The 24,953-nt window shown below is 39.0% G+C and overlaps 1 protein-coding gene across 4 annotated transcripts in view; it reads right to left on the bottom strand.

Moving 5' to 3' along the window:
- Nucleotides 1-23,465, bottom strand: part of LOC135585075 (uncharacterized) — a 29,621-nt gene extending 6,156 nt beyond the window's left edge. For 2 of the 4 annotated variants that reach the window (XM_009407494.3, XM_018827052.2), the window contains exons 1-3: nucleotides 23,301-23,457; nucleotides 21,453-21,796; nucleotides 20,783-20,977 (exon numbers count right to left, since the gene is read on the bottom strand). In XM_009407494.3, coding sequence (XP_009405769.2) covers nucleotides 20,783-20,977; nucleotides 21,453-21,782 — 525 coding nt within the window. In that variant the 5' untranslated portion in view covers nucleotides 21,783-21,796; nucleotides 23,301-23,457. Of the gene's footprint in view, nucleotides 1-20,782; nucleotides 20,978-21,452; nucleotides 21,797-23,300 lie in introns of all 4 variants that reach the window. The other 2 variants (XM_065113386.1, XM_065113387.1) reach the window with 2 other exon arrangements.
- Between the last annotated feature and the right edge of the window lie 1,488 nt (nucleotides 23,466-24,953).

Below are 24,953 nucleotides of genomic sequence, written 5' to 3' on the forward strand. Positions count from 1 at the left end.
ATAATTGATCCAATCGCATTACAATATATTGATGATTCAAATGAGTGATTGGTGAGAAAAATAGGTGCCAACTTATAAGTAGTGATTTAAAAAGCGTTAGGCGCCAAGATCCAAAAATACCACAGGCGCTCGCCCGAGCGAAGCGAGGCACTAAAATATAAAAATATATAATATAATTAATAAATATAATTATTTAAATAAAAAATATGCTATTAAATTAAGAAAATTAGGTACAAAATCATAATAAATAAATCATAATAGTATTTTTTTTATTTTTGAATAAAAAAATATACTATTAAATAAATAAAAATTAATAATATTAAAATTAAAATAATATATTATTAATCTAATAAATAAAAATATAATTATTAGTATACAGTTAGCAATATACTATTAATATACTGTTAATACTATATTGAGAAGATTGTGAGAAGACAGAGGCTGTCGAGGCAACAACAACGATAGCAGGCAACAACCGTAGCTGTAGCGGCGAGTGACGACCACAATAGGAGCGGCAACTGCAAGGGACAACGAGAGCGGCGACAGCAGCGACGAGCGACGACAGCAATGGCGAGCAGCGATTATGGCAGCGGCAAGCAGTTGGCGAGCAGCGATTGTGGCAGCAACGAGTAGCGACAGTAGTGGCAGCAACGAGTAGCGACAGTAGTGGCGAGCAACGACAGTGGCAGTGGCAGCGACAATAGAGAGCAGCGGTAGCGGAGAAGAAATCTCGACAGTAAAATCGCGTGTTAGGGTTGGGGAAGTTGGGGAAATCGCGTGAGGGAGCTTGATATCGATGATATAGTTGGTTCAATTAAACCAACTAAAGCACAGGAGACCAACCAGACCTAAAAATCTGGTTTGATCGCCTAGTTTAACCCAGGCGCTCGTACGAAGCGCCCGACGCCTGGGCTCGGGCGAGCGCCCAAGCGGCGCCTCTTTGAAGCGAGGCGCCCGGACATAAAGCGAGGCGCTCGAGCCTCGCCTCACCCGAGCGCCTAGGCGAGCGCCCGAGCGCCTATTGAAATCACTGCTTACAAGATGCCAAAAACGAGTTTGTATTTGAAGATAATAGATTGACATAGGGAGATGTGACAAGAGCTTCAGGTGCTGGAGAATTACAAATATATACAAGACAGATTGCAAAAAGAAAAATGAGTGCAATAGCATCAAGCTCGGCTCCTGCTACTGTTGAAGACAGAGAGAATGAAATATCTTTTGATGAGAAAGGACAAGAGAAAAAGGACGAACTTAATAAAGATGATTTGTTTAAAAATGATGATAATGTTGATTATGATGAATGACTTTGATGTAAAACTTTATTGTTTTGAATTTCGAGACTTTTGTTAAAGTGACATTGTGACTTTATACTTTAGATTTTCTTAATTTAATATCATATTTTATTTAAATAATTATTTATTAATTAGATTATATATTTATTATATTTTAATATTTTAGAGCATCTTGTTTCGTTATGACGAACGCCCAGCACCTCGGGCGTTTTAGGACCTTAGCTCCTTTTAGTGCCTAGCACTTTTTAAATCACCGTCTAGTACAAATACTCAGCAATAAATTAGATGAACCCATCACCCACTAGTCCACTTTATAAAACCTCTATTCTCTAAGGAAAAAAACTCGTTTTCATTTCCATGCTTGTAGAGGAATCCAATAGATTAAGGTTAATGTAAAGAAATATTCATAATTTCTATATATATCTAATAGTCTCAAAATTGATAATGTAAGCACACCAATCATATACCTATAATGGTAAGGAAGATCCAAACCAAAAGAAACACAATTTTCTACTTAAGCTTCTAATGCTATATAATGTTTATGGCCAAATATGTTCTTTATTTGATTGATAGCCATGTTCACCTACACTACTCGGCTTAAGATGTTGAATTTTATTTCAACCAGTGATTTAAAAAACATTAGACGCCAAAGTCTTAAAATGCCTGAGGTGCTAAGCACTCGTCCGAGCGAAGCGAAACGCTCTAAAATATTAAAATATAAAAGTTATAAAATATAATTAATAAAAATAATTATATATAATAAAAATATAAATTTAAATTAAAAAGATCTAAAATACCAAGTCACATTATTCATCTTCAAATAACAAAAATATCAAAAGACTCAAAACAATAAAGTCTTGTATCAAATTCATTCATCATTAGAATAAACATCATTATTCTCAAACATATCATCATCCTTCTCTTCCTCTCGTCCTTCTTCATCAAAATATATTTCCTCCTCTTCAACAATGACAAAAGATGAGCTTAAGACTTTTGTACTCATTTTTTCCTTTGTCATCTGTCTTGTACATATCTGTAATTCTTCCACACCTGATGCTCTTGCCACATCTCTACATGTCAAGCTATTATCTTCAAATACAAGCTCGTCTTCGGCATCTTGCAAGTTCGCACCCATTTCTCCCACCAACCACTCATTTCAATCATCAATGTCTCATAATGATATTTGATAAATACTATTTCGCAAATAATGACGAGCCTTCAATACTTGATTATAATTTATATAAACAAGATCATATAATTGTTGATGCTCTAACCGATTTCTTCTGTTTATGTAAATCTATCATGTCATATAATTTGAAAATATATTAATACATCTATCTAAAAAAGAATTGATTAATTGAAACAAAAATATTCTCTGATTCTTATATGCTCAAAGATACTCCGGTTTTGCTCACAACCCATGACACTACATGTCAAGTAAAAAATTTTAATAGCCAATTGTTGCTAGATCGATGTGGAATTCCCAAATAAACTCCACCATTACAAAATTTATTTTATTATTAGCAATAACATAGTAATATACTATAGATAAAACTAATTATATCAATTTATTAATACCTAGGGATGTAGTTATCCAAGATCGAACTGTCATTAGAATTTCAAAAAGACCATCGACATTCTTATATAAGGTAATTCACGTATGATCTTATCTTGCACCTCAAGGCTTAAAACCAATCTTGCAATGCACTACTAATATAACCAATTTACAATTTTTGCATCAAACCTAACGAAGGTGTTTTTATAAAAGAATTTTAAGTTCAAATAATGTCCTACTGCATGTAATGGACAATGAAGTTGACCTTTCGTCAATGATTATAAATATTTTCTTATAATTTTCTTCGTTTCTATCAAAAGACTTTTAAATCATCGTCTTTGTTCTATCCATAGCCTCATAAATATATTACATTACAAGCTTATTTTCATTATTTACCAACTGAAAGGCTCAAACAAAAGGGCTCGTTACCTTTAATATATGAACTACAAGATTACAAAAGATCGACAATGCACGCTCTGTAATGTCAAAAAGGAAATAGCAAATTAGATGACACAATATCTCACCAATTTCTTATTATCTGTGAATTCTTTCATCATATTCAAAGTCCAAGCATGTTTATAGAGAAATCCAATGACAAAGATTGCCCTTTCTAAAGTCTTATTGATTTCAGAAATCTTTCTACTATCCTGCAACATTAAATCAATACAATATGCTGCACATGGAGTCCAATATAAGTGGTCTTTTTACTTCAAGTAATTTACCTAAAATAAAGGATAACAAAATTGATAAGACTTAAGAATCACATAATTCTTTCATTCAAATTAGAGATAAAATAATTAAAAGATTAAAAAAGTCAAAAGATAAATGTTATCAACTAACACATAGTTGCTTCCATTATCGATTATAACTTCGACGACATTTTGTTCACCAATTTCCTCTACAAAGTTGTCAAGCAAATTATATATCTTTTCTCTATATTTCATAAAAAATGATGCATTTATTGACTTCACAAACATGGTTCCTAAAGAACAGTTAACCATAAAATTAATTATACTCCTATGTCTCCTGTTGGTCTAAGCATCTAACATAATAGAGCAACCATGCTTTACCCATAATTGACCCTTTAATAAGTTATTTGTATAATTCAATTCTTTTTTCAATAATGAAACTTGCATCTCATAATAACTTGGATGTTTTAATCCCCCACCATATCATCCAATAGCTTCAATCATCTCTTTAAAACTGTCTAAACGAGTTGTACTAATAGGAAAGCCAACCTGATAGAAGAAACGAGCAATATGCTGAATTGTTCTTCCCCTTATTTCTTTATCATAAGTATCACTTATATTTGTTTATCTTAATTTTACTTTTGCTTGCCCTTGTTGCTTCTGTGATCCTTGATACATATATAAGTCCATCGGTCCCTTTTTACCCTTTTTAATAACCATGACTTCTTTTCCTTTTCTATCACATATTTTTTTCTCACTTGGATTGACACTTTTAGAATAATCTTCTTCTTCATCATCTATAATATGTTCAACACTATCCTTTGGTAAAATCCCATAAGATTAATTCTTTTATGTCTTTTTTCTGTCATATAAGCCAATAGTTCTTTTTTTAATGAAATAGAAACTTCTTACAAGCTGACGTATTCTTGAAATTTCCTACTAAATACTGCTTTGCATGAAAAATACCACCTTTGGTAGTCTTATCACAAAAGATGCAAGTAACTGCATTATGATCATTAGCATCCTTTATATAATTGTATTTTCAGGTAAGATCATTTTTAAAGTTTTTGAAGAATCTTCTAAATTGCTTTGTACACTTGCCATTAATTCTAAAACTCTAATAATAATTTTAAATAAATAAAGATTAGCAGTGTTAAAATCTAAATAGTATATTATCAATCTAAATAGAGATTGCTTTAAACAGTAGTTAACAATCTACTGTTAACAGTATATTATTTACTATTAACAGTAGTTAGAGGGGAGAAAAGAGCTGTTAACAGTAGTAGAGGGGGAGAAAAGTGTCACCGATAATGGAAAGTGGGGAAGGAAATGGCAGCGGTGATGAAGAAACATTCGGACAACGACGACGATGACGAAGTTGTGGATGGTACCAACAACAGTAGAGGAAGCTGCGGATGACAACCGTGGCGAAAGAAGCAACGGACTGTCATGGCCTTAGCTGGAATTGCGTAAAGCGTGAGGCACCCTTGCGACAAAGACGCGAACTTAGCTTGCGTTGCTTAAGTCGCGAAGCACCCTTGCGGCAAAGACGCGAACTTAGCTTGCGTTGCCTAAGTCGTGCTTCGCCCTTGCGATTTGCGTCCGCAAAGATCAGCCCACTTGCAACCTCTCGCAGGCCCCGAATGACCTGTAAAAGAGAGTTGATTAGTTCGAAAAACGAGCGACAGACAAGTCCCGACGTCTCGCGAAAAGGGGAAGCTTTACAAGCTTGAACGAACAGCTGCAAGTCCACAAACAGCTGCTCACCGAGTGCCGAGCGCGACAACAAGTTCCCGTCAAGGTAACGTGCGAACTTGCGAAAGAGTGTTCAACGCCCGACACTATACCGAAGCCCTATCCAGCCTTGTGCCACCCGAGTGGTTCTAGGGTGCTGAGATGGCTAACGTTTCGCGTGCAGCAGCGGGCTATAGAAATCAGCCCGTGACACATGAAAACAAAGCTGTTTTGGGACTGTTTTGCTCGGTTCGGTGAGCGATCGCACTGTAGCACTGCAACTTATTCGAATTTACATTTTTACAAGCAAAAGGACTTAAAACCAAACCAAAACATGCTGCCAAGCAGCTGTACATGTAGATTAGAGCGACGAATGGTTCGTTGAACGAAGTTGTTGCGGGTGCATGACGACCGTTCGTGACATTCTCCCCCACTCAACCTGTCGACGCCCTCGTCGACGCTTGTTGGTAGTTGTTGATAATTGTTTTTTCATGTCGTAGGGTATCTTCGGGCTCCCATTTGGCTTCAGTTCGGAGAAGCTTTCGCCACTTCACCAAGCACTCGGTCTGCTCAGCTCCATTGGGTAGCTTTATCTTGCGATCCACTAAAATAGTTTCAACTCACTTCTCGTAGGAGACTCTGGTGGGGGGTAGCCAAGTTGGAACACTTCGGGAAGCATCTTGCGGATCCGAGTGGTAGGCTTTTAGGTTGCTGGCGTGAAGAACATTGTGAATTTTGAACCATACCGGCAGCTGCAACTTGTAGGAGACGTTGCCCACCCTGCTGATAATTGGGAAGGGCCCTTCATACTTGCGCATCAATCCTTTGTGTACTTTGTTCCTAAAGAATTGGAGTGATGCTGGTTGGAGCTTTACTAGCACCAAATCGCCGACCTTGAACTCTTGCGGTCGCCTTCCCAAGTCTGCCAACTTCTTCATCCTTTTTGCCGCCTTCTCCAAGTAAGCCCCCGCAATATCTGCATTTCGGTGCCACTCCTTTGCGAAGTGGTAGGTTGACGGACTACTCCCCATATACCCGATTGCCATGGTGTGAGGAGTTGACGGTTGTTGTCCTGTAATGATCTCGAAGGGGCTCTTGTTGGACGCAAAGCTCCATTGCAAGTTGTAGGAGAATTAGGCAATGTCCAACAACTTCACCCAATCTCGTTGGTTGGCACTCACGTAGTGCCGAAGATATTGCTCTAAGAGCGAGTTTATCCTTTCGGTTTGACCATCTATTTGGGGGTGGAGGCTTGTGGAGAAGTATAACTTGGACCCCGACAATTTAAAAAGCTCGGTTCAGAATCGTCCCAGGAACCGAGCGTCTCAATCACTGATGATATTGTACGGGACTCTCCAATACTTCACTACATCCTTCATCATCAACTTGACCGTCTCCTCCGCTGAACAATGTAGGAGAGCAGCAATGAAAGTTGCATACTTTGAAAATCGATCGACCACCACGAGTATCGATCCGAGTCTCCCTACTGCGGGCAAGCTTAATATGAAGTCTAAGGAAATGCTCTCCCACGGCCTTTCTGGTACGGGCAACGACTCCAAAAGTCCCACCGGCTTCCGTTGCTCCATCTTGTCTTGCGGCGAGTGAGGCACGTTCGAACATATTCCTCCACATCAGTCCCGATCTTCGACCAATAGAAGGCCCTCTCCACGAGAGCCAAGGTTCTGTGAATGCCAGGGTGCCCAGCCCAAAGGCAATCGTGACACTCTCTTAAGAGTTCACGTCTCAGATTGTCCACTCAAGAAACATAAACCCTATTCCCTTTGGTATAAACAAGTCCTTCCTGGACCCAAAACTGTCCTTAGTATAAATCACGATCCAAGAAGGTAGTGTCGCCAAACTCGTAGACAGTGCAAGCAATCAAAGCCCTACAACAATATAAAGACATCCACTCACTCAAAGTGGATGAGTATCGAAGAAGAAGCGCAGGGAACAGCAACTGGTACAAAGATTGGCTGCCAACCGTCCTCCAGCAGCAACAACAATTGGAAAGGGCACTTGCACTAGCTAAAGACACTGCCCAAAGGACACCTAGCTTCAGCGTCTAGGGGACAGGGCAGGCCCAAGACAAAAGCTGAAGCACATCGCTCATCCAGTTGGATCACCGCTGTCATCTCCTTCTCGTGCACCGGATACCACCGCTCAGTCTCGTTGAGTTTACAACTCTCGTAGGCCACCGGATGACCCTCCTGCATGAGTACTCCCCCAATAGCGAAGTCTGAAGCATCTGTATGGACTTCGAAGGGCTCCCCATAGTCCGACAATTTAAGCATCAGTTCTGCCAATACAGCAGCCTTTAGATCTTGGAATGCAATCTCACATTTATCCGACCACCTCCAAGGCTGCTCCTTCTTCAACAACTTCGTCAATGGAGTTGCACGTTTTGAATACCCCGCTATGAAGCGTCGATAGTAGTTGACGAAGCCAAGGAAAGATCTCAACTCTGGCACCTTCTTTGGAGTTCGCCATCCGCAACCGCTTGCACCTTCGATTTGTCCATCCGAATGGAGCCATCACAGATTCGATGCCCCAAGAATAAGATCTCCGTTTGGGCAAAGTAGCATTTCTCCCTCTTTACGAACAAAGTGTTCTCCCTAAGAACCTTGAAAATTGTCCGAAGGTGCTTGACATGTTCCTCGAGCGTTTGACTGTAGACGACGATATCGTCCAAGTAGACGACCACGAACTTATCCAAATATTCCTTGAATAGCTAGTTCATGAGGGTGCAGAACGTGGCTGGAGCGTTGGTTAAGCCAAAAGGCATCACCAAGAACTTAAACACTCCATACCTGGTCACACAGGTAGTCCTTGCTTCGTCGCCTTCAGTAATGCGCACCTGCCAATACCCTGACCGAAGGTCGAGTTTTGAGAAATACTTGGCTTTGCCTAATTGGTCGAACAAGTCCGCGATGAGCAAGATGGGATACTTGTTCTTCACCGTCACCTTGTTGACGGCTCGGTAATCAACGCATAGTCGGAGGCTCCCATCTTGTTTCTTTTGAAAGAGAACTGGAGCTCCGAATGGTGCTTTCAAACTGCGGATGAGACCACCACTTAGCAGTTCACCTAACTGCTTTCTGAGTTCTGCCAGCTCTGGCGGGGGCATGCGGTAGGGTGGTCTCGCTAGAGGCTTCACTCCTAGCTCTAGCTCGATATTATTGTCCACGCCTTTGCATGGCGGAAGAGTCTTTGGCAACTCGGGTGGCATAACGTCAGTGAACTCTTTCAGGATGTTCGCCACCACAGCAGGTTCATGAATGGCCTTCTCGTCGAGTGGCTCTAGCTTCATAGCAGCCACGAATATTAGTTTGCCTTTTCGTACCCCCTTCTTCAGTTGTAATGTCGATATCTGCTGGGGGTCTTTGGTTCCTCTCCTAGAGACGGAAACCACACAGGGGTCGTCACCCCCCATCATGCATAGGGTGTTTAGGAACGGCATTAGCACCAACTTCGCCGCGTTCATAAACTTCATTCCAAGGATCACTTGGAAGTCATCCAATGGCACCGCCATCATGTTCATGCTCCCGCTCCATGTTCCAATCTTGATGGGGACACCCTTTGCCAATCCGGAGATTCGCTTGGCCTCCGAGTTCACCGCCTTCATTCGACTTGGGCTCTTCTCCAAGATTAGCCCAAGTCGCTTTGCTTCACAATCGGCAATAAAGTTGTGGGTAGCACCCGTGTCCACCATTACACGGGTCGTTTGGCCATTTAGCTTGATGTTGACGTACATCAGCTCAACACTTCCTGCTTTTTGTAGCTTTGTCTTTGTGTTCTCCCCCACTTGACCCCGCACGGCGTTCAATAAACGCATTGCTCCATTCGGGGTCCTTGCGACTCCTCGCCGTCGCTACTGGATTTAAAACTACTCGAACTAAGAGCGACAGCCTTGCCCTTGTCCGATTTGGGAGGGTGGATGAAAGCTGTTAAAGCATTGAGTGCATGTTTTTGTGGGCACTCCCTCACCATGTGTGGCCCTCCGCACAAGAAGCATCCGTTAGGTTTCGGGGTCTTGCCTTTCGGGCTTGGCCCTTTGTGGGAACTCTTCTTCTTTTGTTCGCCCCCGAGCTCCTTCCCTCGAGAATATTTTGGAGGGCAGTTGCTTGAAGATTGTTTCTTTCTTCCCGGGTCTTCAGAGGAAACGAAGTCTATGAGCCTTTCTGCGGCAGCAATTGCCCTGATCAAATCGGCGACATTCCTTCAATGTAGTTCTTGTTGTGCCCATGGCTTCAAACCATCGAGGAAGCTGAACAGCTTATCCTTCTCGGACATGTCCTGGATGTCCAACATTAGCGCAGAAAATTGCTTCACATAGTCTCGAATGGAAGCATTTTGGCGGAGTTGTCTCAATTTCCTTCTTACGACGAACTCGGTGTTCTCCGGTAGGAACTGAGTTCTCAACTACCGCTTCAAGTCCTCCCATGTGTCAACTCGACACTGACCTTGTTGGATCTCCTCCCAACGGGTTTGCCACCAAAGTTTTGCATCTCCGTTCAGATACATGGTCGCTATAAAAACTTTGGTTTCTTCATAATCAGGCCTCGTAGCTCGAAAGTATTGTTCCATATCGAATAGAAAATTCTCGAGCTCTTTTGCATCTCTGACCCCTCCATAACCATGCGACTCGGGTGCCCTCAAGTTTTGTGGCGACGAAACGCGAGTGTTGCTTCCTCCCGCATTTAGTGCCCTTGTGAGCATGGACACCCTCGAAGTGAGTTCTGCCACAACTTCCTGCAAGTGTTGCACGGACACTTTGGTGTCATCTAACAATTGGTCGACTAGGGCCTCAACCTTGTCGATCCTGGACTCCGCTTCTTCTTGCGAGCTCTCTACCCAAACAAGCCTTCGTTGGCCATGGTAGAGTTCCTCCAAGCTCGCTTCGAGAACATCCAAGTGGGTTTCCGCCGTTGTGAGTCTCTCCTTATGACTCTTTTTCCCGATTGACGCTCCATATTGCGCCTCCTCCGCTCGCGAAGAGTAGCCAACTTCTCGCTCGTCATGTTCGCTGTCACGCTCCTCCTGAGCGGCTCCAACAACATGCGAGCGAATGTGCACTTGCAACCCACCTGCGGCTGCTTAGGGCAAGGGTCCGACTTGCCCCGTCTTGCTTGATTCGCCACGATGCTTAGCCATGGCGAAGTTGCGAAGTTCCTTTGCTGCTCGCTCGAAGTGCTTGCCCGCTCTGATACCACAATGTCACGGCCTTATTTGGAATTGCCTAAGGCGTGAGGCACCCTTGCGACAAAGACACGAACTTAGCTTGCGTTGCCTAAGTCGCGAAGCACCCTTGCGGCAAAGACGCGAACTTAGCTTACGTTGCCAAAGTCGCACTTCCCCTTGCGATTTGCGTTTGCAAATATCTGCCCACTTGCAACCTCTCGCAGGTCCCGAAGGACCTATAAAAGAGAAAGTTGATTAGTTCGAAGAACGAGCGACGGACAAGTCCCGACGTCTCGCGAAAAGAGGAAGCTTTACAAGCAATTCAGCGAGCACCTTGCATGCACAAGAGAAAAGAGGGAGAGGGGGAAAACAAAGACTTTAGAAGGTTGAACGAACAACTGCAAGTCCACAAACAGCTGCTCACCAAGTGCCGGGCGCGACAACAAGTTCCCGTCAAGGTAACGTGCGAACTTGCGAAAGAGTGTTCAACGCCCGACACTATACCGAAGCCCCATCCAACCTTGTGCCACCCGGGTGGTTCCAGGGTGCTGAGACGGCTGACGTTTCGCGTGCAACAGCGAGCTGTAGAAATCAGCCCATGGCACGCGAAAACAGAGCTGTTTTGCTCAGTTCGATGAGCGATCGCACTGTAGCGCTGCAACTTGTTCGAACTTACATTTTTACAAACAAAAGGACTTAAAGCCAAGCCAAAACATGTTGCCAAGCAGCTGTACATGTAGATTAGAGCGATGAACGGTTCGTTGAACGGAGTTGTTGCAATGCGCGACGATCGTTTGTGACAGGACGACAGTAGCGAAAGCAGCAGACAGTAATGATAGAACCCTTGCATATTCTAAACTTGGGGTTGATCTCTTTAGGGGATCGGCCTCCTTGGAACTCTATAGGGGTTCCTCTCTCCAAGTTGCTGCTCAAAGGCTGCAGAAAAGATTCATCTATTACTTATGAAAAGAGAAATACATGGCTATTTATAGGGCCTCTAAACCCTAACTCCTAATATGACTCATACTCAAGACTCCTACTTTTAACCAACTCCTAATAGGACTTTTACTCAAGACTCCTATTCTTTTACAACTCCTAATTCTTCTCTAAGAAACAACCTCCTAACCCTAGTCGGTCTCTTCACCTCTTTAATAGGGGTCGGCTTAGGTAGGTTTTAGATGAATGTCTCTCTCAATTAGGACTCTCCTAGCTAGAGTCCTAACAGACCCGCCCTCTTCAAATCAGCATTGTCCTCAAGGCTGATGATTCATGAATTCTAGGAATTTGATCTTCAAGTCGTCATAGTTCTCCCAAGTGACATCTTCTATTGGTAGGTTCGCCCACTGTATTAGCACTTCAGTAGTGGGTCGTTGCCATCGAGTCATGATCCGTCGATCAATAATGGCACTTGGCTGGGTCTGGAGTTCTCCTTGGGTAGTCATATTTGGTGGGTGGCTTTGGGCTGTCTCCAAGCACCTATTTACAACTTTCGTCTGGCCGTCGGTTTATGGGTGATATGCCGTACTCCTTTTCAATTTAGTACCCTGCATATAGAATAACTTTGTCCAAAATCTGCTCGTGAAAATGCAAGTAGAATTTGTCACAAGCACAATGCATCCCTTATAGCATAATTCTTTTGAGTCACAATTGTAATGAGCCACGAAGCTTGGTGCTTCCTCCAATTTTTTTATGATCTTACTAGTCTCCGGATCTTCCTATCATTCCCTCTTAATATCGTTAAGGAAGTCACTAGTCGAAAATGAAATGACCAAAAATTCAGCTTGCTTAGGTAGCCATGAAAGCGCATCTGCAACAACATTCTCTTTCCCCTTTTTGTAAGTTATTTCATAATCATATCAAAGAAGCTTTGTTACCCATTTTTATTATTTGGGGGAAGATATCTTTCTGCTCCAAGAAATATTTTAGGCTTTTATGGTCGGTCTTGATTTGAAAGCATCGCCCAATCAAGTACGATCTCCACCTCGTTGCTGCGCGCACAATGGCGAGCATCTCCATATCATATGTTGACATGTTTTGATGGGAAGGAGACAATGCCTTGCTAGTGTATGTGAGTGGTCGACCATCTTGCATGAGAACATATCCAATTCCGACTCCAGATGCATCGGCCTCAATGATGAAGGGTCAACTGAAATCTGGTAGTGCTAGCACCGGCATCGTCGTCATGGCTGCCTTAAGTTTGTTGAAAGCAGCGGAGGCTTTGTCCGACCATTAGAAGGTATCATTTTTCAGAAAAGAAGTGAGTGGTGCACTGATCTTTCCATAGTTTTTCATAAGCTTACGGTTGTAGCCTGTTAAACCGAGAAAGCCACGTAGCAATTTTATGTTCCTCGGGGTTGGCCAGTTCTGCATTGCTTTTATTTTAGAGGGGTCCACAGTCACACCTTCCTCTAATATGATATGCCCAAGATATTTCACCTTTTGTTGAAAAAAGCAAAAATTCGTAGTGACCGTTGTGTGTTCGAAAGGTGATTTTCGGTATGTCTTCTTCGCACACTCGTATTTGATGATACCCGGATCGAAGGTCCAGCTTTGTGAAGATTTGTGCTCCCTTTCATCAAGCAATTCATCTACTACTGGAATAAGGTATTTATCCTTGATGGTTATGCCATTGAGAGCTTGGGAATCAACGCATATTCGCCATGTTCCATCCTTCTTGCGTACAAGTAGCACCGGTGAAGAGTAGAGACTATAACATGGCCGAATAACTCTTGTTTCGAGCATCTCTTTTACAATCCTTTCTATTTCATTCTTCTGGAGATGTAGATACTGATACGGCCGAGTATTTGCTGGAGGTTTGCCAGGAAGAATCGTTATATAATGTTCATGCCGACGGGTAAAAGGTAGGTTGTGCGGTTCGTCAAATATATATGAAAATTCAGCAAGCAAAAGAAGTAGGTTTGGATCTTCAAATTCTATTGGCTCTCCCTTAGTTTGTTGCTCAAGTTATACCAAAAAGTCGTATGCTTTATGCAAAACCTTCTCCATTTGTTGTGTGCAAATCGTCGTTACGTCGCCCCCACGTTTCTCATGCAGTATCACCTGTCTCCCCTTACTGTAAAATTTCATAATTAGTTTCATAAAATTCCAGGAAACATCACCTAATGTCATCAACCATTCAATTCTGAGCATGGCCTCATAATCATCAAGAGGGAGGAGGAAAAAATATGCAATTATCTCTTGGTCCTGCAGCAACAGTTTCACTCGTGGGCGCCTACGATCATACTTCAAAATTCATCCGTCGGCGACCTTAACATCAAACCTACTGCAATTCTCGATAGGTAAGGCCATTTGGACAACAACCTTACTGTTTAGGAAATTATTAGTGTTGCCCGTGTCGATGAGAACAATGATCGGTTGTTGTTTGAGAAGGCCTCCAACTTTTATCGTTTGCGGGTTTGAGTAGCCGACTAGTGCATGTACCGTAACTTCGGTCGGTTGTGGCTCTTCTTCTACATCTTCTTCTTTATGTTCAAGGCTCTCTTATGGATGTTCAATGACCTCTTCTTCTACTAGTTCAATCATAAGAAGTCTCCCTTTACTACAGCGATGCTCACGGCTCCACGGCTCATCGTAATGCCAATATAACCCCTTCGCATTTCGCTCCTGAAGCTCTTCTCTTGTCAACCTTTTTAGTGCAGGGACTCGGTCGATAGTATGGGAGACTGAGGGCTTCAGTATTGCTGGTCGAGGAGCGACCCTAGTCCTCCGGGCTTCATGGTTCAATCGCTCCTCTTGAAATCGTACGAAAGAGATGGCTGCCATAAGCGTATACAGTTGTCGCGCTTTAACTTCTCCCCGGATCTTCGGCTTCAAGCCCTCAATGAAGATCCCCAATAGCTGTTTTTCAGGCCAATCATGAGTTTAATTAGATAACCTTTCAAACCTGGTTTGGTACTCCTGAATGGTGGAGGTTTATCGGATCTTTGCTAGTTGTCCGTTAGTGTTCTCGTAATCGGTTGGTCCGAAGCGGATCAGCAGTCCTTCTTTGAATTGTTGCCATGAGAGGACTACATGAGTGTATTCAAACCAGTTAAACCACTGTATGGCATCCCCTTCAAGATGTATAGCCGCAATTTTCACCATAGATGCGTCTGCAATTTTGTGGTACCAAAAGTATCGCTCCGTGCACGAGATCCAACCAATCGGGTCTCCTTCTTCCTATCTAGGGAAGTCCACTCTCATGCCTGGATAGTTGGGGTCGATCATAGAGCCTCCCCTCTCTTGGAAGTCATCTCTTCGGGCTTGGTGCGATTGGTTAGAACTCTCTCCTTGATGTGATTTCTTCGGGCTTGGTGGTCTGCCCAAACTGAGTTTGGTAAAGAGAGTCCGAATCTTATCCTCCATTCGCGCCTCGAAGGCTTCAAATTTAGCATTGATTACCTCCTCAAATGCCATAGTATATGCCTCCAAATCTATGATGTTAAGATCTCTCTTTTGTTGTCGGGTTAAAGGCATGTATAGGTTGAGAGAAATGATGGTTGAAAGGGTTGGTGGATTGGTGGATGTAGGCTGCGGTTTAGGCTTGTTTTGTAGCTGTTTTGGGTGCAGTTTGAGGGTGTGGTTTGGTGGAGTTTTAAGGCTGTGTATGAAAGTTTTAAATCTGTGGTAGATGACAGCAAAGGTTTGATAGAAATCAATAGAAGTTGCTGCAGGTATGTGTTGTCTTGTAAGAGCAGAATTGTCGTCGAAGAAATAACGATTTCTCGATGAAATTTCCACCAAAAACTTAAGAAATTTAAAGAGAGAATTGACAGTAAAATCTTAGTTTATATGACAGCAAGGATGTCCAATTTAATCAAGAAAATTTCGGTAGTATAACAACAAGGAAATTGATGCAAGTTGTGATAGCAGAATTCTCGTCGAAAAATTTTAGCGGTTTACGACAAAAATTTGTAACTATAAAAATTCGTTTTTAGAGATGAATTCCTCAATAGATCAATCTTATATGAAAGTCAAGATGATCTATGAAGTGTATAAGAAATTTTATTCAAAAAAGATTGCAAATAGATGGGTTAAGGCAACAATATGCGGCTGAAATTTTCTACATCACAAATTTTCAAGTGTAGCAAATTGGACGTAAAAGATCAGTGGTTTATATTAAGAATTTTTCGACGAAACCAAAGGGAAATCCACTGTTATAAAGTGTCAAAGCTATCATAAAAATTTCATAGAGATTTGGACAGAAAAAACAAAGTAGCAAGATCAAACAAACTATGCTATGCGGTTGGAATTTTACAGTGCAGATTTTCAAGTATAGCAGATTAGACGTAAAAGATCAATGGTTTATATTAAGAATTTTTTGACAAAACCAAAGGGAAATCTGCTGTTAGGAAGTATTACAGCTGTCATAAAAATTTCGTAGAGGTTTGGTTAGAAAAAACGTAGTAGCAAGATCAAACAATCTGTGCTATGTAGCTGGAATTTTATAGTGTAGATTTTCAAGTATAGCAGTTTATACGTAAAAGATCAATGGTTATTATTAAGAATTTTTTGACAAAACTAAAGAGAAATCTGTTGTTAGGAAGTGTCAAAGCTGTCATAAAAATTTCGTAGAGATTTGGATAGAAAAAACGCAATAGCAAGATCAAACAGACTGTACTATGCGGTTGGAATTCTGCAATGTATCTTTCGTCGTAGAGATGAAAACTTTGCGACGAAAAGTTTATACATCAATTTTGGAACAATTTTTTTTTTATTTTCGAATAAGGATAACTAAATTGCAACAGAAGTAAGGTAGGAAACCAGAACCTATTGCAATTCACAAGGAGATCAAAGGATGATCTACGATGGTGAAGATGACGGCGGAATTTGAAAACGATCTTTTAAGTAATTGTGGGAATTGCTTTGAGCGGCTGTGGAGGGCTGATGGATGGCTGTGGAAGGGCAGCGAGACGCCAAGAACGCTGCTCTGATACCAGGTGTTAGAACCCTTGCAGATTCTAAACTTGGGGTTGATCTCTTTAGGGGATCGGCCTCCTTGGAACTCTATAGGGGTTCCTCCCTTTAAGTTGCTGCTCAAAGGCTGCAGAAAAGATTCATCTATTGCTTATGAAAAGAGGAATACATGGCTATTTATAGGGCTTCTAAACCCTAACTCCTAATAGGACTCCTACTCAAGACTCTTATTCCTTTACAACTCCTAATTCTTCTCTAAGAAACAACCTCCTAACCCTAGCCGGCCTCTTCACCTCTTTAATAGGGGTCGGCTTAGGTAAGTTTTACATGAATGACCCTCTCAATTAGGACTCTCCTAGCTAGAGTCCTAACAAGCAACAGCTACAACGATGTTAGTGGCGAAAGTTGCGGACGACGACGTCGTGGGCGAAGGAAGCTTCAAAAGTGTCTATCGATGGCGTAGGAAGCTACGGTCCTCTCCCTCAACGGTGGAAAGAACTGCACACAAAAGCAGTGGTGGAGAAAGGAAGCTACAGACGAAGGCTAGGTCGTCGGACCTATCTGTCGACGATAGAGGAAGCCTTGGTTTGTTGCGTCTGCGACGAAGACAGCGATAGAAAGTGTCAACAGCGGAGGCAAAACCAACGCTAGGGTTGATGGCTCGGGGCAGTACGAGCATCTGGGGGTGGCTTTTGTGAGTAAGAAATTGGTTAGTTGGATCGATTGAACCAACTAACCACTATTGAACCGAACCAAACTAGTTCAATTGCTTCATTTGAGCCGAGCGCTTACTTGAGGTGCCCAATGCATGGGTTCAGGCAAGCATCCAAGCGGCGCCTCATTGAAGCATGCTGCTTGGTCCACCCTTAAGGCGTTCAAGCCTCGCCTTGCCCAAGCGCCTAGGCGAGCACCCGGGCACCTAGTTAAACTGTTGATTCCAACTAACCTCTTGGAACATTTAATTTCTCACTAAGCATATGTAAATATTATTATGCTTAAAAATCACTTACATAATTGTATAGTTCTTTTTACATTAGCTTTTGTATGATCTATGGGACTTTGGACAAAGGAACAATTGTACAAAGCACTCATCTTACCGGTTTCTATTATAAATTTCACGTTGTATCATGTTAAGATTTGGAACTCATAGTTTAAGTTGCTTAAGAATTACCATCTTTAGTTTCTACCAAGGTATGCAATATCGTACCATACCGGAGTTTCGACGTTCGCTCGGTACGGTACGATATTGTATATTGAGCGGTATACCGTTCGATATACCACTCGGTGTGTGTATATATATATATATATATATATATATATATATATATATATATATATATATATATATATATATATATATATATATATATATATATATATATATATATATATATATATATATATATATATATATATATATATATATATATATATAATTTGACGACGTCGTCGAAGCAACGTCGCCTCTCTCTTCTCTCAGGCAGGGCGACGTATATATATATATATATATATATATATATATATATATATATATATATATATATATATATATATATATATATATATATATATATATATATATATATATATAATTAATAAATATATATTTATATATAAAAGATTATATATTTATATATATATATTTTTATAAAAGGTGACGTCGCGTCGCCTCGGTGACGTCGCGTCGCCTCGGCGACGTGCCTCTCTCTTCTCTCAAGCGGGGCGACGTCGCCTCGTTTATATATATATAAAATAATAAATATATATATATATATATAATTATATATATTTATATTTTTTTTATAAAAGGCGATGTCGCATCGCCTCGGCGACGCAACGTCACCTCGTTTATATATATATATATATATAATATATATATATATATATATAGTTCGTTCCGTCCGGTAAGGGGCAGTCCGTGTATCGGTCAACGGACCGGTACGTACCGCCCGTACCGGGCAGTATTATTCAAAATTGCATACCTTGGTTTCTACAACAATAACATCCATAACAACAATAAAATTATAATGTTTAACTATTTGAGATCGGTTACATGAATCTTTTGCTGTCCTTGAGATCTTGTAAAGAACCATTAAAAATATTTAAATATTTTGTTTATAATTTTTATTAAAAAATTTTCATGTCTCCCTTCATTTGTTGTACCTCTAATAGTAATCATTTTATCTTTTCTACAATATGATCTCTATAGCACATTCATATCATCTTAAGCCATTCTTTCTTATTTTATCCTCTATCGAATAGACACCTAATTGTTCATGAAATATCCTGTAAACTTCATACATCCACTTTAACATTCATCTCAACAACATAAACTTCTTATCCAACAAATATAACTAATGCTTATACAAAACTCCTAATGCCCCATTTTAATCATTTTGTTTTTACTCTATGAACAATATCTTCAACAATCTCTCCATTTCATTAGATAATTAAAATCATTACATTTTGACAGTTTAAAAGACAGATGATGTTTCTCATGTCAGCGTCAGATGTATCTATATTTTCAGTTCATGTACTTCAAATGATGAATTGCATATAGTTCTCAAGTACATGCGTATGTATAAATATACATAAAGACAACATCACCCAAAACATCACCAAAGTAAACCCAATGCTCAAGAGAGATTAACCAAGGAGAAAGGTGCTCTTATTGTACCTAACTATCACACCTAAAGACCCATGGCAAGATAGGACATGCTTTACATAAAGCATGTTTTCTTCCTTGTACTATGAATATCTGGAGTTTATCGACAAAGCATCTGGAGGGCAGGGTGCTGATTCATTTAAGTACAATGATACTATGCAAGGTCTGTCAGACCGAAGCATACCGCCCGTACCGGGCGGTACGTACCGGTCCGACAGGTTACCGGTACGCGGACCGCCCGGTACCGCTATAGTGCTACAGTACTATACTGTAGCAATGCTACAGTATGAAAAAAATATTAAATTGTTCGGTACATCAGGGTGTACCGCTCGGTATGCCCTAATATACCGCCCAATACACCGGTACCGTACCGTATCGAGCCCGGGTCGAAACCCCGGTACGGTACAGTACGGCGAACCTTGATACTATGTACCATCACAATCCTTGTGATAGGTTACAACATTGAAGTTATAAATGATATGTAGTCCATGATATCTACTAATAGCACTATGACATGCAGTCCACATCTGCCACCATTATGGTAGAGCACCATTCTGATTGGTGCCACCACCTTTGTCTTAAGAATTGTTGCCGCTATTGCCTTCATTATCACATGGGTGAAAAAGATAAAGAAAAAGACACATACTTATTGTCTGAATAGGATGTTATTTTTGAACTTCTTACTTTTAATCCTTTCTACATAATTCTTCACATCCATCCCAACATTTTCATCTTGGTGGCATTAACTTTTTTGTATGTTATATTGTAATTCCTCAACATCTTGATCCACGAGATGTGGCTGGCCTCGTAATATCACATATAAATTTTCTTTTATGATACACAACAATAAAACAAAAACCCTTAATGCCTCTCCTCACTTTATCCATCGCACTTTTAGTCCATACTCCATAAATAATATCTACATCAATCTCTCTTTTTTGTTAAATATTAGATCAAAGATATCTAAATCTTTATTTTTGTGATCTTTTTGTCCATGTATCTTAAATAAGTCTATAATTTTTTTCTTAGCATTATATCTCATTTATCCTATCACAATCCTAATTTGTTAAAACCTGTCATTTCTAACTCTTATATATATATGTATATATATATATGTATATGTATATGTATATGTATATATATTTATGTATATATGTATATGTGTATATGTATATATATATATATGTATATATATATATATATGTATATGTATATGTATATATATGTATATGTATATATATGTATATGTATATGTAATTATGTATATTTATGTATATATGTATATGTGTATATGTATATGTGTATATGTATATATATATATATGTATATGTATATGTATATATATGTATATGTATATATATGTATATGTATATGTAATTATGTATATTTATGTATATATGTATATGTGTATATGTATATATATATATATGTATATATATATGTATATATATATATATATATATGTATATATATATATATGTATATATATAACACTCAAATTTAGAATTAAACCCAACTAAACACCCATGAGTCTGAATGATATCATCAACAAATAAAATATAGCACCAAAGCCTATGTGTATGCTTTGTAAGTTCATCCATTATCAATTCAAAAATATAAAAACTTAACATTAATGCTTGGTACTGCTTTATGACTACAGGATACAAGTTATACATATCTCTTACTTTCCTAAGAGTAGTGACTATTCTACTATGCATATCTTTAAGATAAATTTCTTAAACATAACATATACCTTTGTCCTAAACTGGGTATTGACACCGAAAGGATTAGAAAAGCCACCAAAGTTGTCGAGAGAAGATGACTTTCGCTTCTTGTTGCAAAGAGGTTCACAAATCTCTTCATTTGAGAAACTTGAATGACATGACAATTGCCTTTTATCTTGCAGATCCAACTCGATCAGTAGAGTTGTTAAAATACAGCCAAAAACCTGCATTCATTGTTCAAGGTGGTAATAATCATTATAGATCTTTGCAACTTGTATTGATTGCTTCATATGATAAGAACAAATAAAATATTGATAAACTTAGCCACCTCATGCTACAAAACATGTTACAGACAGAACAATTTAATGCCTCAAGCGGCAAGGAATGCTACTACCATATTAAAGGGATATTTTGTAGGCAACAAAAAATGTCGCTTTATACATATGATAGTATCTTAGAGAACAGAAGTAGAGAGGCTTAGAATGCCAAAATATTGTCAAATACATCTAAATTTCATATGACATGAACAGCTGTAATTATACACTGTTGATGCATAATATATGTTTTTGATGCAAGCAGCCAAGCATGACTATTTATCTGCAAAAGTTTCCTGAAACAACAATTTACAGATTGTAAAAAGCTAACTTAATTATTAAGGAGACATTTTTAGATAGTGACAAAAAGTAAATTGTAATGTACTTCATCAGCTTCCTGATTAAGACAAACTGTTGCATGGTGGAGGATTGCCTTCAGTCTCTCCTTCTTATATTCTGAAAGCTCTTCACCAATTACTCTGGTAAAGAACGAAGCCGAATGATAGCAACTTTTATCTTCCACAACATTGTTTGGACTAACAATGCCTTCAACCTGTCCACTAGGATATCCTAACAGTGACTCCAAATTTGATGGCAGAGAAGGTGAAGCTCTATCACCACTTTGAGGAAACAGCTCAAAGAATAGATGCTTGAAGTAACCAAAATAGTCAGGCCCTAGTTCATTTTGCGTAACAGAAGAACTTTCAGGCATCATAAAGAAGTCAAACCCTGTCATAAATCATTTATAAAGGATTTACCTAATAACATATCAGAAGAAGATAAAATATGATAACATGGAAGCACAGAAAGAGCATCAGATTTGCACTGGATATTCTCAAAAGCAAGATATAGGCATAAAAGATTAATAAATTTAACAACTATTTATTTTAATAGTTTACACAATTGCATTTAGTCATCAGCTGCCAAATTATGAAGGCATACCCAAAGATGTATGTCAGAATATAAAACAAGATAGACAATTGAATATGTTACAAAAATATTTTGGTAAATTTTCTATATATGTTATTTGTCACATACTATAAACTTCATGCATAATTTGAGTTGATTAGGGTAGTGACATCCTCTTGAGCTTCTTGCCTGACTTAAACAGCTTTAAATACAAGGCAACATAAAGCCATGAGAACAAAGATAAAATACAAATAAAATGTGAAGTGGTAATGAGTTGTTGATGATGATGATAAATCTCAGGGTTTATCTCCAATATCAAATTCTTTACCCAGCTGCCCAGAGCTTAATTAACCTAACCTAGGAAATCCAAAGAGCTATAGGAGGCTGGATTCACAGAAAATCCATAATATGCACCACAGCAGTAAGTTCCTATACCTTTCAACAGCTGAAGGGGATTCTCATTATTGCATCTTTTGTTTTGCTCTTGTAAATGTTGATCTCATGTTGTGTTTGTTCAGTATCTTGAAAAAAAAAATGTTGCAGAACAAAAGCTTACTTATGCTGAAGGCTTTAACAAAAAGACACTCATGGAGCCCTTGGTCAATTCGATTCTGACAGCAAATTTGCAAACTATAATTTTTCATAATACATTAATTACTAACCTATATCCATCAATCTATTATAACATGTGTCCATTTCATATTTGATTCACATTGCATCCTCCCATGATCTGTTTTATTGTTTAGCTTTAACATTTGATTTTTATTCATATTAACATGTAAATTTGTATCCACTTTAAAAAAATATGATTTCTAAAGTTAGCATTCCTTAGTATTCATATTCAATGTGGTTTTGGCTATATCCGACCAGTCTAACGGCTCTAATCCATTTCAAAAAAATGGATTTTTTTAAGTCCAAACGTCTAGAAATATTAATGTAAATAATATAATCCAAAAATCAAGAATTTGAAGAAACATCCATTTCTTTTTAATCCATTTTCCAACCGAATGTTGACCCATGACAACGATAAATTTAAAAAGATTAAGAGCACAATATTTTAATAAAAAACACACAAATAGTCATAAAGCCTTCTGTCTATCACATGAGATTGTTTACCTGTGACAAAAATAAAATGCGACAAAACCATCCAAATGCAACCATATCCCTCAAACCAATCCATCGAAAGCTTCTTTTCAAAAATTTGATGTGTCAAATAAATAAATACTTCCACAAAGAAAAGCGAAAAGACAAACGAAGAAAGAGAAAAAGAAAAGGAAAAAAGAAAGAGAACGAACGAGAGCACGGGGGACAAGAAATAACTTACCTTCTTAGATAGAGAACGAAGACGGTATCAAAGATTTTGTCCCCGTTCAAATCCTGGAGATAACCACCGAGCCTCACTCCCGAAATCAAGGAAACCAAACCCTAGTTGGTGTAGTGCGGAAAGGAATTAATAAGGATAAAGCGGTCTCACCAACAACTTTTGCCCTCAACCTTCTACCTTTTCACAAAGAGACTTTCCATTCACAACTCATCTATTATTAATAATCTCTTATAAAATAATAAAATATTATTTTCCTGTTTACATTCAACTGTCTACTGTCTCCCCCCGGGGGGCGCGCCTTGACAACTCATTTATTATTGATAATCGAAAAAATAATAATAATATATTATTTTAATATTTATACTCCCATTATTACTAATCTTATATTTATACTCGTTGTTGATAGTGCTCATCGTCGACGTCACTCGTAAATGTCGCTTGTCACTCCTTTCGACTCATCTCTACTTACTATCAACGCTTCTTCCCAGTTCATCATAGTGTCAAGGACTTAATTACTTTTGTACAAATTATATGATACAATTATTTCAAATAGACTTAAAAAAAATAGATTAGAGAAAATATTTCACTTGAGATATACAAACAATCATTTCATTAAACACTTTATAATCAATATAAATTACAAATAAATTTCATAAATTTTAAACGATATAAAATGTCTAAAATGATCCACATCAAAATTTTCATAAGGGCCCACATAACTTTTATCTACAAGTCGATCATTAAAATTTAAAAAAATAAAATTATTTAGTCTACTATTTATCCTTTACCTACTATGAATAAAATTAAAAAATACAGACATACTTTAACATTATATCAAATATCTCACTTATAATTTTTAATTTTATATGTGAGAATAGGGTGCAGTAAGAATTGACAGTGCTCGTCACCTCTTCACCCACTGCCTACATTGCTTGCCATTGACTTTGCTCGTCGTTCGCTCCTTGGTTCCTCGTCACTCCAGTAGTAGGTGGATCCCACTAGTAATATAGGGTTGGCAAGAACAATACGTGGGGCTTCTTGAAATCATTTCGGATAGCAATATCAACAATAACTGAAGGGAGAAAAGGCGATGACGGCGGTCACAAAGTTGTTGAAGCACGGACAATGAGTGAAAGAAGAAGGTGGTAGTAGCAGCCACCGAAGTCATGCAGGAGGTGATCATATCTGTAGCTTAGGCGATGGCAGTGGGATGAGCAATGGGAAATAAGAGGAAGAATAAGACATTTATGTGGGTTTATAGAGGAGTATTTTAAGAATATTAAAAATTATTAAGATAAGATTGTAAATTATAGAAAGGGAATGATATCCTTTTACAAAAATGTTGCATGTTAGTCTCAACGCTGGTGGTCAACTGTTCCATCTCCCGATCATGAATGCCGATTCAACCGGACCATTGTAGGGGAAAAGAGGGAGCAGCTTCACCTGCTTGCTTGCCGAGACTGATCGAGCATGAGAAAAAAAAATGGTTGAGGCGGTCATCAAAAGGAACAAAATCCATCATCTCTTATAAATTTTTTTTCTAATATAAAATATAGATCTAATTTTCTCTTTTAATTTTACTTGTTCTCTTATTTCTCTACTTCTTATCTTAACCCTAAACTTGTTCGTAAATGATCTACCTTCTACCAGTCA

The sequence above is a fragment of the Musa acuminata genome, chromosome BXJ2-6 (genome assembly GCF_036884655.1).
Source record: "Musa acuminata AAA Group cultivar baxijiao chromosome BXJ2-6, Cavendish_Baxijiao_AAA, whole genome shotgun sequence".
Classification (NCBI taxonomy): Eukaryota; Viridiplantae; Streptophyta; class Magnoliopsida; order Zingiberales; family Musaceae; genus Musa; species Musa acuminata.